The 14,736-nt window shown below is 37.1% G+C and overlaps 1 protein-coding gene across 2 annotated transcripts in view; it reads right to left on the bottom strand.

Annotated features, from left to right (window-relative positions):
* The window catches only part of ELAVL2 (ELAV like RNA binding protein 2), a 165,632-nt gene extending 151,676 nt beyond the window's left edge, over positions 1-13,956 (bottom strand). Inside the window, exon 1 of one of the 2 annotated variants that reach the window (XM_058695212.1) lies at positions 13,851-13,956. In XM_058695212.1, the coding sequence (XP_058551195.1) occupies positions 13,851-13,877 (27 nt within the window). In that variant the 5' untranslated portion in view covers positions 13,878-13,956. The remainder of the gene's footprint in view (positions 1-13,850) is intronic. The other variant, XM_058695205.1, reaches the window with a different exon arrangement.
* Between the last annotated feature and the right edge of the window lie 780 nt (positions 13,957-14,736).

Genomic DNA, 14,736 nt, shown 5'->3' with positions numbered 1-14,736 from the left:
CTTTCCAGATGTAAAATCCAGTAATCCTAAAGAAATATAGCAGAAATTAAAGATGATATAACACTTGCAAAAATAACAAGAGTACAGGGAAAATGGAGACTACAATGAACATCAACAGACAAACTCTGTTTTCCTAAAATGAAATACTCATACTCAAGTCTTGACATGCCATCTATTGCTGACAAATGGAAGAGAGATAAAAGTGATATTTGGATGATTTGCTTCTTTGAAATGATTCAGGTAAAATATAATAGGATTTTAAGAAACATAATATATGATGTCCTAGGAAGTCCTAGGGCAAATTAAAATTAAAATAATTTTAATTATTTAGTTTTGTAAATTTTAGTTTTCAGAAGTCTATTCCATAATCATAGTAAACAGAAGCCATTGAAAAGGATAGTATATATTTGTAATTTAGTGATATGTAAAGATTTTCATGAAATATTGTTGAGAGTATTCAATATCACATAAAGAATAGTCACTAGAACATTAGACAGGGGTTATTTTGAGGTAGTAAGAATTGAACCTTTAGTTTTCTTAATGTTTTCTGAATTATTTGGTTTGCAAAAATTCTGAGCATGCATTCTTTTTTATAAAGCAGGAAAATGGGTAGAGCTCAAGCTTTGGCCCTGTAGTCAGCAGGTGGAAACTGGTGATGAAGACCAGTAACCTCTTAAAAGACAAGTCAGATTCACAGAGAGAACAGATTAACAGCCCTGGAGTTTATAAACAAAATAATATTCACACACAGAAACAAATCTTGAGATTTAATATGTATGAAAAATACATATATAATAGAGCAAGATGAGAAAAATTTTAAAAATTGTTCTACCAGTTTCTTAGAAGAATACAATATAAGATAATAACTATCCTGCCCACTTAGAATTGCCTAATATTAACTATACTCAGTAATACCAACTATTCCCTTTACTTAATGCCTATTTATATTATGGCCAAGGGATGTTCCTTCCATTTAATTAATCATTTCTTTTTCCCTATTATACCCTTTCCTGCAGTTGCTAGAGAATCTCATAAAACACACCTTTATTCCCAACTAGCAAAGCCCTTAAAGTGATTTGCTTGTATTTCTATGGCATATAAATAAATGAAAACCATAACACAGTAAATAATTATAATGAGATTGAACAAAAACTGGCTTCCTGACAGGTACCATTTAGTGAATTGCTGTTTCAATGCCCTAAACAGTCACCTGAGTTAATTCAATTTTCATATTGTTTAAGATTTGTCTTTAAAATCACTCTGCAGAGAATGGGAAACTGGCTCACAGTCTCAACTCTATAGGGTGGTACAGTCTGAACATTCTCATTTCTTTAATTTTGCTGTTGAAAAACATTCTAATATTATGACCAAGAATCAACAAACAGTATTATTTAATTTTAAAGAAATATAATGACCAAACTCATAGTCTTGGTAGAACTGGAAAAGAAGATACTAAGACATAATACCAAATTAAGATAAATTTATTTTTTAATGTGAATTCTTTAAAGTGTCTCTGCTACTGTCTTCCAAGCTCTCTAAGTTGTGAACAATATATTAACTTTTAGATATGAATTATGACCATTTTGAGAAAACATTACTTGTCATAAACAGAGGGCATAAAGCGCCACTGCCCTCGATCATGCACTCATTTGACTCATGGCGCAGTCTTGAATAATTTTAAACCAAACATGACTGCGGCAATCAATTTTCGTCCAATTTATTGGGCATGAGTTAAAGCCAATTAAAAAACCATTTTTGGTGCAGTTCAAGGGGAAAATGTATAAACCCATGAAAAACAGATTTCAGTCCTAGACATGAGTCATCACTATTCTAAATAATGGTGTCAGCCCCAAATCAGAAAGAACAAATCCTAAAATTGCATATTCCACACTGGAAACTGCATTTCTCAGCAATGATTTTATATAGTTTTTAATATTTTTAATAAGAAATTAACCGGGAAGGAAAAGCATGCTCTTCTAACATTGTGTCATTTCTGAATATTGTTTAGCCATGAAATTAAAAAGTAGTTTACAGCATCTCCTGAGTTTCTGAATTAAGGCTTAAGGTAGAAAGTCATCTGAAATTTTCTACAAAGACAGCAAGACATTTTACCTATAAAATATCATTTACCTTTGACCATATCTCCTTCCACACATATATAGTAGCTCTCTTTTAAGGCCATACAATGTAATAATCCATGTACACTCTGGATAATCTTAGGATAATCAAAGCAGCAAAATAGAAGCTTCTAGGTAGGAAATTATAGCTGTAAAATACAGCCATACATTTTTAATCTGTATATTTAAAAGGTCTTTTCAGGACTGTAGTGGTTCATAGTATTCAAGCTGACCTGGATTCTGGTTCTGCCTCTCTCCTATCTTTTTATTTATTTACTTATTTATTTTTATGTTTATTTATTTTTGAGAGAGAGAGAGAGACAGAATGTGAGCTAGGGAGGGGCAGAGAGAGAGAGAGGGAGACACAGAATCCAAAGCAGGCTCCAGGCTGTGAGCTGTCAGCACAGAGCCCGATGCGGGGATGGAACCCATGAGCCACGAGATCATGACCTGAGCTGAATTTGGGCACTTAACTGACAGAGCCATCCAGGCGCCCCTCCCAAAACCTTGGTATATAATGTGAAGCACGTTCGTTGACCTCTCAAAGCCTCAGATTTCTCATTGGTAAAATGAGTACTATAAGAATAATAGCCACCCTTTATGGTTATTGCGAGCCCTAAGTGAAAAATTATTTGCCAAGGGCTTAGGAGAATGCCTGGCACAGAGTGAATCTTCAGTGAATGTTAGAATTGGTAAGAGGAAAGCCTGGTGGTTCTCACACATAGCTATGGATCCATGCCTCGACCTCCCTGGGAGGTTTTTTTCTTTTAATTTTTTTTTTTTAATGTCTTATTTATTTTTGACAGAGAGAGAGAGAGAGAGAGAGAGAGAGAGAGAGAGAGCGCGAGAGAGAGAGCGCGCGCGCATGAGCGGGGGAGGGGCAGAGAGAGAGGGAGACACAGAATCTGAAACAGGCTCCAGGCTCTGAGCGGTCAGCACAGAGCCCGACGCCGGGCTCCAACTCACAGACCGCGAGATCATGACCTGAGCTGAAGTCAGACGCTCAACCGACTGAGCCACCCAGGCGCCCCGGTTTTTTTCTTTTAAAGTACAGATGACTGGTCTACATCCCAGGAGATGTTGCTCAGTAATTTTGAAGTGAAGTCTAAGCATATGTGTTTATACAACCCTCCATGGATGTTTATGACAAACCACTGATTTAAATAAAAAATAATACAACTTCTTCAGTTGCTCAGTTAACTTGGAGTTAAAGTCTGGCTTGAACTATTTTGGTATGGCGCTCTGTTGAGCAGATTAATTAGAATAATTGCCAAATTTGTACTTTGTGTTATGCTGAAAGGGATGTAACCGGGAGACTTTTAAAACATTTGATTTACATTCAGGGCACCTGGGTGGCTCAGGTAGGTTAAGCATTCTACTTCAGCTCAGGTCATGATCTCAGGGCAGATGAGTTTGAGCCCCGCCTTGGGCTCTGTTCTGACAGCTCAGAGCCTGGAGCCTACCTTGGATTGTGTCTCCATCGTTCTGCCCCTCCCCTGCACACTCCTCTCTCAAAAATAAACATTAAAAAAATTAAAAAGTAAAAGATTTGACTTACATTCATATGACTGTGAGGTCACAGAGTAAACATGATTTTTCACAATTTCCTGTCACACTGAAGAAGAGACATGTAAGATGGCCCTGGGAAATTGCATTGGCATGGATATATTTTAGTGTTTACTATATAAGTTTTTATTTTTTATTTTAAAGCGAGAGAGAGTGTGAGTGCAAGCAGGGGAGAGGGGTGGAGAGAGAGAGAAAGAGAGAGAGAGAGAGAGAGAGAGAGAGAGAGAGAGAGAATCTTAAGCAGGCTCCATGTTTGCCATGGAGCCTGCTGTGTAACTGGATCCCATGACCCTGGCATCATAACCTGAGCCTAAATCAAAAGTCTGATGCTCAACCAATTGAGCCACCCAGGTGCTCCTATAGCTTGTAGCTTTTATGTCTATTTAATAAATATAGGGAGATAAGATAATTTTTTCAGTTACATTTTCCTATTGAGTTACTTCATTTCTAACTGCCCTATTTCAAAATAAGCAGGCTCCTCAGTGATAGAGATCAAGGAGCACCAACATGGTTAAGAAAAGCATAATTCACCATAATTGTTTATTCACCATAATTGTTTGACAAAAATGCAGACATTTTCCTTGGGAGTAACTTTTAAATACTAACTGAAAAAAAAAGGAGTCTCCTTAATATCTTCCCATTGGTGAAGATTAATTCATTTGATTAACAACCTGTCACGTTGGAAGGGAAAGAGGTATTGTCCTACTAGACCTTGGGCTGTAACAACATGAGGAAAGGGTTGGCACAGCCCTAGGGGAAGAGAAGGTGGCTATGTCCTAGAGGTATCAAGAGAAGGTGAAGGAGACATGAGAAAAACAATCACACAGGTTTTCACCATTTTTTGCCTAGAGCAGCTCTAAGTGCAGCTGGTATATTCTCAGACTTGTGGCTTTTATAGGCCTTGTTGGTAGGAAATCAGAGTTATTTATATGCTGGTATAACTCTACACAGGAATCCAAGAAAATTCTAATACTGTCACCCTAAAAGATTTTTTTTTTTATTTAGAGAGTTTTTAGAGAGCATGCCATTGATATACAATCTCACTGGATCTAAGAATGAAAATTGCATAGATAGGGAAAAAAACTCCTTGTCTGGGAACATTTTTATTCTGACCCTGGAGTTTAGAAAGGACTAGAGTTTAGAAATTGCCTGAAACTTGCTGAACTATTATGGAACATGAAAATGAAAATCTGTATAAATAAATAAATAAATCCTCCCATTTTCTTTGTTTATGAATATAATGTTTTATCCAAGTCTAGCCTTAGACAGTTGGTCTCTAAAACATGGCTCTTTGAAATTTTAGAGGAGAGAACGCTTTCAGAATTTTTCATTTAACCAGCAGAGAATTGCTTTCTCACAGCTGGAAGCTTCAACAGCTGTTGATTCGGGGTACTTTCCTATTCTTCCAGGTGACAGTTCAAGGACCCTCACTGCCATCATGACAGCCAGCAATGTATGTGGTCAGGAACATGTTCCACTACAACCCAATTCCAAAGCCACCTCTCCATACACCCCCAAGGACCAAGGCACAGATAACTCAGAGCCCCTGTGTTACCTGAATGGGAAAGATTTCTCTGTTGAGGAAAATCAACCTTTATAAGAATCTACTTTCTGACCCATGGTCAGATCACAAGGCTTATTTATATGACCATAAGGATTCTTTGAAGGATTTGATATTTGGAACCTATCGATATTCCTTCCCCCACTTTTTTTTTTTTTTACACGTTGTGTCGGAAATGTCTCTTTCATTTAGGATGCATTTGAGTCTTAGTGGAAAGCTAAATAGCTAAGTTCATTTTTAACTTTCAGGAAGAACAAGCAAAAAGAGTATTTCAGCATAGCTGCCATTGCAGTACTATTTATTGTATCCACTAGAGGACTCCTTTCAGAATGGCTCAAAATATCTCCCCTCTCATTCTCTGTGGCCTCTGGCATTTGATGCTCAACTAACTCTTGAGTTGGGCCACTGGCTACATATCAGTGTTAGAATGAAAACATTCCCCCTACTTTACACCTCCTGCTAGTTCAATAAAGTGATGTTTAAATAACTGAACTGGCTTCAATGAACTGTATTTGCCATTTTTTCCTGCTTCTTAGCTAGATAAAATGGAGATAATTATGAAGTGGATGAGCAGGTTTAATGAAAGCCAGTTTCTTTTGGTATACTCCTGAAGCAGCAATCATCATCTGTTTGGCTTTTGAAGAGCAACAATTATAATCACTTAAACCCCCAAGGGGAACAAAAATAGAATTTACATTAGCATATAAAATATACAGCTGGATTGGGCAAGCCTATAAAATTCTGGGGAAATCATTCTAATCTGAATGCTATTCAAACTCACAAGTAAAATGAGTTCAAGAGTATTTTACATGCTTCCTTCCTATAAAATAATACATATAACAATATTGAGAGGATTTTCCTAAAAATGAACACAAGGAAATAAAAAATTGTTGCCAGGAGAGAATCCCAGGGAGAATGGGATAAACTGCATTGTCAAGATATCAGAAAGCAAAATGCATAACGCTGTTCACGTGAAGTCCTAATCTGAAGTGCAGATTTTTCATGCAGTTGGGAGTTTAAGAAAAATAGGGTGGTTTTAGTCTGATCAATGATGAAACTTAATCATAAGTAAAGAAAATTTCAGATTAATAGTACTTCCCTCCTCTGTTGTAAATGTGAAAGCCACACAAAGAAAAGTGAAATCGCTTAAGTTGATACCCTATTGTTATAAAGCAGAACTCTTTTCTATGATAAAACATTTTCATATCATTGCCTCTCAAATAACCTCTTTCTTACACCTCCCTTTCTAATTCTAGCCCAGATCACAGGCAGATTACAGGCAATCTCCCTCACCATTTATGGTATTTAATTACTTTTGCTTTTATGTGCCTTTCACGGTTTGCAATATACTTCTTTTCTTTTTTTTTCATTTGGTAGAACATGGAAGAATAAAAATGGAGCCTGTGCTTTATCCATTATGCTACTAGCAACAAAACACTAACATAATCAATATATTAAAGGCTTGCCTGGCTATGCACATTTGTCAAAGGCAGTGTATCTGAGAAATTACACTAATGAATCTTAAAAAATTCAGCATCCTACACAGAAAACTTGCTCTCCCTCAAGTACACATCCAAATGTAGAAACTAGAATAATATATACTGCACCTTTATATTATTTGAAGATCCACTCTTACATTTTTTAGTGAAAAAAAAAAAAAAAACTCGGTGTGCAAAACTTCACCTCCACTGAGAAGCACTTCCTGAATACCCTCACGAAAGCCAACGGCAGGCAAATTGGTGATAGCTCCCTCTGTGCTCCTAAAAGCACTTTGTACATACCTCGGATAGCAATGATCTCACTCCATTTATAACCATTTGTTGACATGTCTGTCTCCTACACTGACTGCAATGCTTGATAGCAAAGCCATCTTTCCCAGTGGGGTGTTCTCTGGCTCTAAAACACTGTGCCTAAAACCTAGTAAGCATACTGTAGTGTTTGTGAAGTAACATATACCGCTAATTTGTCTTCTAAGACACACTAAAATGTTATGTTATCTATGATAACTAACCGTATTAAACACCACCTCTACCACAATATCAAATTTAATTTGATAAATTAAGCACGGAGAAATTCGAAATTCAAAAGTCTAGATTTCTATTGCGATCTTCACTCTCATAATCCTTAACAAACGATGGTAGTATTTTTTAGATCTATTAAATATTTAAAATGTGTCCCATGGTTAATGATTTTGTTTTTTGTTTTTTGTTTTTTTTTTTTAAATTTTTTTTTCAATGTTTTTTATTTATTTTTGGGACAGAGAGAAACAGAGCATGAACGGGGGAGGGGCAGGGAGAGAGGGAGACACAGAATCGGAAACAGGCTCCAGGCTCCGAGCCATCAGCCCAGAGCCTGACGCGGGGCTCGAACTCACGGACCGCGAGATCGTGACCTGGCTGAAGTCGGACGCTTAACCGATTGCGCCACCCAGGCGCCCCCCATGGTTAATGATTTTGATTGGAAACACCCAAAAAGCTGAGTTCTCAGTTCTTAACAGTAATGACCTCAGGTTGCATTAACTTTATATTTCTATTTCAAAAAAAAAAAAAAAAAACCATTAACACTGTCTTCTCAACCTCTATCAATGTCTGTCAGGTGTGGTGGTATCTAGCTTGTATTATTTTTCCCTATCCTGTAAACCCTTCATGCTCTGAAAGGCTTTGAAAATCTCTAACGTGCAACTTTCATTTGAACACAAAATGTAATAATTTCAGATTTAAAAGAACCTAAAGGGATTATTGAGGTGCAAAGCTTGAAGGATTCCAGAACCTATGCAGGAACTATCTTAAGGTCCCTCGATTCTTTTCCTAATTTTTTTTTTTTCAACGTTTTTTATTTATTTTTGGACAGAGAGAGACAGAGCATGAACGGGGGAGGGGCAGAGAGAGAGGGAGACACAGAATCGGAAACAGGCTCCAGGCTCCGAGCCATCAGCCCAGAGCCTGACGCGGGGCTCGAACTCACGGACCGCGAGATCGTGACCTGGCTGAAGTCGGACGCTTAACCGACTGCGCCACCCAGGCGCCCCAATTCTTTTCCTAATTTAAACATAGTCCATACTTCCTAATTTTTCAAGTGGAAATACCATTTATGAAGTTATAGGGAAGCAACAGTGGAGACTCCACAGACCTAAAATACTCTTAGATTTTTGGTTAATAATAAATATAGTTAATGTTCTCAACATTTGATACAGTTCAGTTTTGGGGCGTTAATTACTCCTTAAGTTTAAAACTGAAAAGCTACTTTAATAAGTTTTCTCTTACACTTCATACTAACAAAACCATAACTTTTTGTATACGTATATTTACACTTATTTATTATCTGTATATATAGACCCGTGCACTTTGATGAATTTGAGAAAAAAGAAAATTGTCTTCTTATAGTTCTATTATTTTAGTATATAATAATGTAATGTAAACTTTCAAATCAAGATTAAAATAGAGAGCTATACAACTATTTTATGAACTATAATAAAAACTGAGAATGAATTTTATTTAAAATGAGGCAAGTAACCAGAATTAGTTTCTTGGGGGTGAAAATCCAAGGGTTTGTCAAGGTTTGTTCTCCAAGGTCAAAGTGAAGTCAAGCTGAGTTAGATGTGACCAACGACTAGAATATCGTGGGATTGAAATACTCAAGCCCCACAGTTTTCCTGATTCTAACATGGTTCATAAAGGTTGAAAATTATCAGACTTTTAAAAAAGCTACTGGAATTCTCATAGAAAGTGGGTTTAGACACATAGTTTAGAACTATGGAGCACCTGGCTGGCTCAGTCAGTAGGGTGTGTGACTCTTCATCTTAGGGTTGTGAGTTTGAGCCATGTTGGGTGTGGAGATTACTTAAAGATAAAAATCTTTAAAAAAATAAAAATAGGGGCGCCTGGGTGGCTCAGTCGGTTAAGCACCCGACTTCGGCTCAGGTCATGATCTTGTGGTTCATGAGTTTGAGCCCCGCGTCAGGCTCTGTGCTGACAGCTCAGAGCCTGGAGCCTGCTTTGGATTCTGTGTCTCCCTCTCTCTCTGGCCCTTCCCCTCTCAAGCTCTGTCTCTGTCTCTGTCTCTCTCTCTCTCTCTCTCTCTCTCTCTCTCAAAAATAAATAAACATTAAAAAAATAATAATAATAAAAAATAAACATGATAGGTCCAGATGATTTCATTTTATAAAAAGTGACCCAAGGGGTGCCTGGATGGCTTAGTTAAGTGTCTGACTTCAGCTCAGGTCATGATCTCATGGTCTGTGAGTCAAGCCCCACATCAGGCTCTGTGCTGACAGCTCAGAGCCTGGAGCCTGCTTTGGATTCTGTGTCTCCCTCTCTCTCTCTATCCCTCCCCTGCTCATGCTCTGTCTCTCTCTGTCTCAAAAATAAATAAACATTAAAAAAATTAAAAAAAAAAAAAGTGACGCAAAACAGATTAATCAAGTTTTAAAAGTTCTTCACTTGACAAGAGTATAGATTCAAATGCTCTTTTAACATGTGAGGTCTGTGCATTTTAAAGAAGCTAATTAAAAACAAACAAAAAAAGGTTTACACAAACAACTTAGGAGCCCATTTACTGCATCACATGCAGACAGAGTTATTCTGAGTGCTTTCATTTCTTCTCAGGTGAAAGTGAAAAATAGTAGTTTTCTACAGCAGAAAGTAGTTTTCTGCTGAATGTAAATGATGTCCTTAAACATTTCTTCACTGGTACTTAAGGGGACTTGAATGGATTATCTCCATAAAATCTTAACATCTCCATTTGTACAGATTCAAGGTCATAAATAAGCAAACTGGAGCAGATACAATATCTATGTCCCAATCTTTCAGGTTCAAAAAATTTATAAATTAAAAAAGCACAATTCAAGTGTTTTCAAGGGAAACAGTTTATTTTCTAATATTTGAGAGTCTATCATCTTTCATATTTAAAAAGGAATCATATGATAGGATCTCATTTGAAAATTCTCTTTTCTATCTCACTTTCTATCTTTATGTCTCTTTAGTTAATTAAATGAAGGCAGTTTAAAAATTCACAAAATTACAGAAGTTAATTGATTATAGGTATATCAAGGGAAACTAACTTAAAAAACACATATTATGTCAAAAAAAAAAGACTTCAAATGATTTGCCACCTATCAAATCACATAACATTTCATTACTCAGGCAAATGCTATTATAATCAAAATTTTTAAGTCTTTAAAATGAAAAAGAGCACTTAAGTTGGTAAAATGAAAAAAAAAAAAAGTCACTCTGCTTATTTTAAGTCCCCGTTTAAGGAAAACTGGGTTTGCAGTTAGGTCTTCTTTTTAGTAAGTAGGCTTTGTTGGTACTTATTTGAAAATACTTTTGTCACTATAATTGATTTAATCTTCCTCTCCTTCTGTTTGTTTTTGGGGTGGGATGGAGAATGCAATAAATTCTTCATAATTATTGTTCCAAGAGAGAAACAACCAGCCAAATTAGCTTAATATAACCAAACCCAGCTTGAGAAAATAATTAGGAATGTTTCAGTAAGATTTATTTCTTCAAAACTGTTTTATCAAAGAAAGTGCCAAGATTAACAGGTAATCATTCCTATCCTCTGAATTCGTGGAGATTATGTGGGTTTTCTGTAAAGTGTCTCTTTAAATTTAGAAAATGATCTCACATTTTCTATGATTTGATTTTCATTTTGTTTGATTTTGGACCCAAGTTTAGATAGATTTTGATTCAAATGCTCATTAAACTGTCTGACCTTCCTCTCCTTAGTTGCTAGGCATAATAAAACCTAACACCTACAGTGTTTTGAAGATTAACTGAGATAATGTATGTAAAGCACTCACGTAGATGAGTGGATTCATGCCTGGATCATGGCAAGTAGACAACAAATGTTAACTATTTAAGGGAACTTCTTCACTGTTTTAGATTGTGTGCTTGATAAAAGATACACATGAAGTTTAATACTAATTAGAAGTAACAAATGAAGGTTATTTTTGAATTTTTAAAATCATAACATCACTTCAGCTATTCTTCTTTTGCTTGTTTGCTTTGCAAGCACATTTCATGTCCTAGACATGGTACGCAAAATGCACAACAGAATGCTAGGTGACCCTGGCTACCACCCACCTACACTCCCTACGTCTATGTCATCTATGTTGGTCCTTTATTTATGATACCTATTTACATAAAGTGAGTCGATGTTATGGGAAGCAATGAATATTTCTATGAGACTACTGCTTAGTTGAAAACACTTAGAATTTGGTTCTTATGAATTTTATAAGCCTTCTGTTTTTTGTAAAATTTACTCTAATGGACTGAGATTTAGGGAAAATATCAGAACACGGCCACTGCATTTCTAATGTGCAAATGCCATATAATTAGAACGCTGAGGAAAGAAATGATATTACATTCTGATATAGAGAATTCTTCATATTGAGAATATTTAGCAAATCTAAAATTGCCACAGAATTGTGGTATTAATGAGGGAAAGTGCCAGGAAAGATGGCATTAAATAATCTAAGTGTGTTTATAAGATATTAAACTATAGGCACTAGTATTATCATTTAGACAACTTTCAATTACCCAGCTTATTTTAAATAATAATTTCTATGAATATCTTCAAGTGAAACATTATTTTCAGTGTGGAGATAGAAAGTGATAGTAAAGTTGAGGGCTTATATGAGATTATGACTGTTGTAAAATAATTCTGACTAAAAGTTTTTTTCCCAAAGTGTTAAAGTAACCAAATTTTGCATATATACAGGCCATAAATTTACTTGCAAATATTTGTACAGTAGTAGTAAATGCTTACTTTGTTTATATTCTTCACATAAATACAGTTTAAGATGTTTATTAGAAAAAACAAGCAGTACTAGTATAGATCAAGATTAATCACAAAAGTAAATAGGTATGATAATTGAGTAGCATGGTCCAAAACAAATTATGGAGTTAAACATATTGTTGATTATCTGTAATCCAAGAATATCAGTGCAAAAGAAAAGCAAACTTCCCAACTGAAACTCTTGCTACTACAAACATATAAAATACTAGATTCTAATTTAAACTCCTCTATGATTTTTTTTCAAAGTTTCACCAAATTGATTCTGCTTGTATCAACAGATTAGTAGTTTAGTTAGCCATTTGGTGTTTAAAATCTCTAACAGAAAACCGTTTTAAACATGGAGATTGCAAATAGCAAGACTAAAAGCAACAGTGGTGATCCAGCTGCGTAAGTTGTCACTTTCCTTCGATAGTTACTGGCAAATTACATCAACTTCATGCAGAAGAGACAAAAAATAAGTCAGTTGTTAAAAAAAGTTATTAAACTATATGCCCAATAAAATTCAATAATTTTGTTGCAATATGGAATCAGTTTAAAAAGTTATTTCCTGTTTTTCTATGATCAGAGGAAGTTTATAATAACTTAAAAATATTTTAGAATAGATCTTGAAAAATGTAAGCATTTGCAATTATATCTGCAAACATACAAATGATAATTAAGAATGATTTCAACAAAACATGAATACAATTACTCTCACGGGGCATTTTTGTTGCCATCCCATCCTTCAAATGAGAAAGCTTAAAGAAGGCCTGCCTCATCAGAGAATGTGTGGGTCCATTCCAAAATAGGGCATCCTAGTCATCTCCATGACAACAGCCCTTGACAAATTAAAAGGCAACCAGATTCACAAACAGAAAAAGTTAAGACTACTGAGCACTGTTAGTGTTTGTTTGTTTGTTTGTTTGTTTAAGTCAGAGCTGGTCAAACAATTTAGAATTTTCCAGGAGAAAGGTTGAGCCCTTTACCAAACTCAAACTGGTTAAGTATACCACAAATATTAAGTTGGATAGCTAGTCTCAGAAAGTGAACGAGATAAGGGGGCAAAACTCAGAAATCCTTCTCTAGAATACACCTCCTATTTTAAAAACAGGAAAAAGGTTTTAGGAGAGGAGATTGGGGAAGGACCCTTCAACAAATCTGTACTCTTTAGTGTAAAAGGAGAGAGGGCAAGGAGAAGAGACAGGAAAAGTGAGAGGTGGAGTGGTAAGCAATTCCTTTCTCCAGCTCAAACCTCTTTTTAAGACGTTACCAAATGCATTATTTTATCATCCGTTAGTGTTTAGAATTATCTAAGAATGATGGCTTCTCAAGTTGCTACCTGAGAAGGTATGAGGATGACAGCAGGAGGTCTAACAGTGCAGGCGAGGGCACGAAGACAGTTGTAGTGACTCAGGGTGACCCCCCCATTGCTCCTTTTCTCCCTTTTAAGAATATGGATCAGGAATGACCCCGCTACTCTACTAGGCTGAGTTCAGGAAGTCAGAGCTGCAGGGTTCTTTTAAAAACCAGACAATAACCCAGGTCCCTTTTCCTTCCTCCCCAGCACCTCAACCCTGCAGACTGCCAACTCTCACCCACTTTAAATGCATCAAGCCCAAAACCATCCCAAGAGTATCAACCAGATAAATGCAGAACATGTCTATTGACCATAGTTAGAAAAAAAAAAAAAAATTAGAACTACTGTTTTTTGTTTCACCACCCCCTCTTCCCAGCCCCCAGCCCTTTGTGTGTGAGGATTCCCCTTCAAACCACCCACAGACCGAGCATACAAGAAGAAATGGTAATTTTTGGTTTAAAAGTTCACTTACCACGGCAACCTCATATTGCTTTGTCATGCTTTTTGCACTTAATTTTTCAAAACTGCTTGTGCAGGGCGCAGAACTGGGAAGGCAGGACTAAAGTATCTCTAGTAATCACAACAAAAAGGAAAGAACATTCGCCAATCAGAATTACATTTAAATGCACAAATCTCAGAGCAAGACGCGCGGTTCACACCACACGAGGGAGAGGATGGGGGTGGAAAAAGCCAAGCTAACAAAACAAAAGGTAAAAGGGAGAGTTGAGTGGTTGGAGGGCAAATTGATCCAAGCCGTCTTTGGACTGAGGACTGGCTTAAAACCACCACCACCATCACCCCCGGCTCCCAGCACCCCAGCGATTACCCGAGTGACTGCACTTGCCTCCAGCCAGCTCAACTGCAGGACAGGAATGCCCCATCTAAGTTCACTAGCCCTGTCACAGTCTTCCACTGCCTGATGGGTTCGTTCAGGAAAACACTTCCAGAGGCATCCATCCACTTGAGGTCTGGGCTTGGCTGCTGCTGCGGGGCTGCTGCGAGCAGCTGCTAGGATCCTTGCCGTCGCGTTCCTTCCTGATTCGCGCTGCACAATAGTCCCGGCTGGGTGCACCTCATTAAGCCAGCCCGAGAGCCCCAGGAGCAGGGCAAGCAGTGTGACAGCGCTGCCCCTTTGTAATGACTGTGTGATGGATGCAACCGAAGGGTGGGGTCTGGGTGGGTCAAAACTGTTAATGACAGTATGTATCATTCTGTCTGTCCTCCAAGAGAAGGAAGCCCCCTGTCCTCCCCCTATCCTAGGTCGGTTCTCTCTCTCTCTCTCTCTCTCTCTCTCTCTCTCTCACACACACACACACACACACACACACACACACACACACACACACACACACTTTTCT

The sequence above is a fragment of the Neofelis nebulosa genome, chromosome 12, assembly GCF_028018385.1.
Source record: "Neofelis nebulosa isolate mNeoNeb1 chromosome 12, mNeoNeb1.pri, whole genome shotgun sequence".
Classification (NCBI taxonomy): Eukaryota; Metazoa; Chordata; class Mammalia; order Carnivora; family Felidae; genus Neofelis; species Neofelis nebulosa.
Note: the sequence above shows the minus strand (reverse complement) of the source record. Positions and strands in the feature narration are given on the sequence as shown.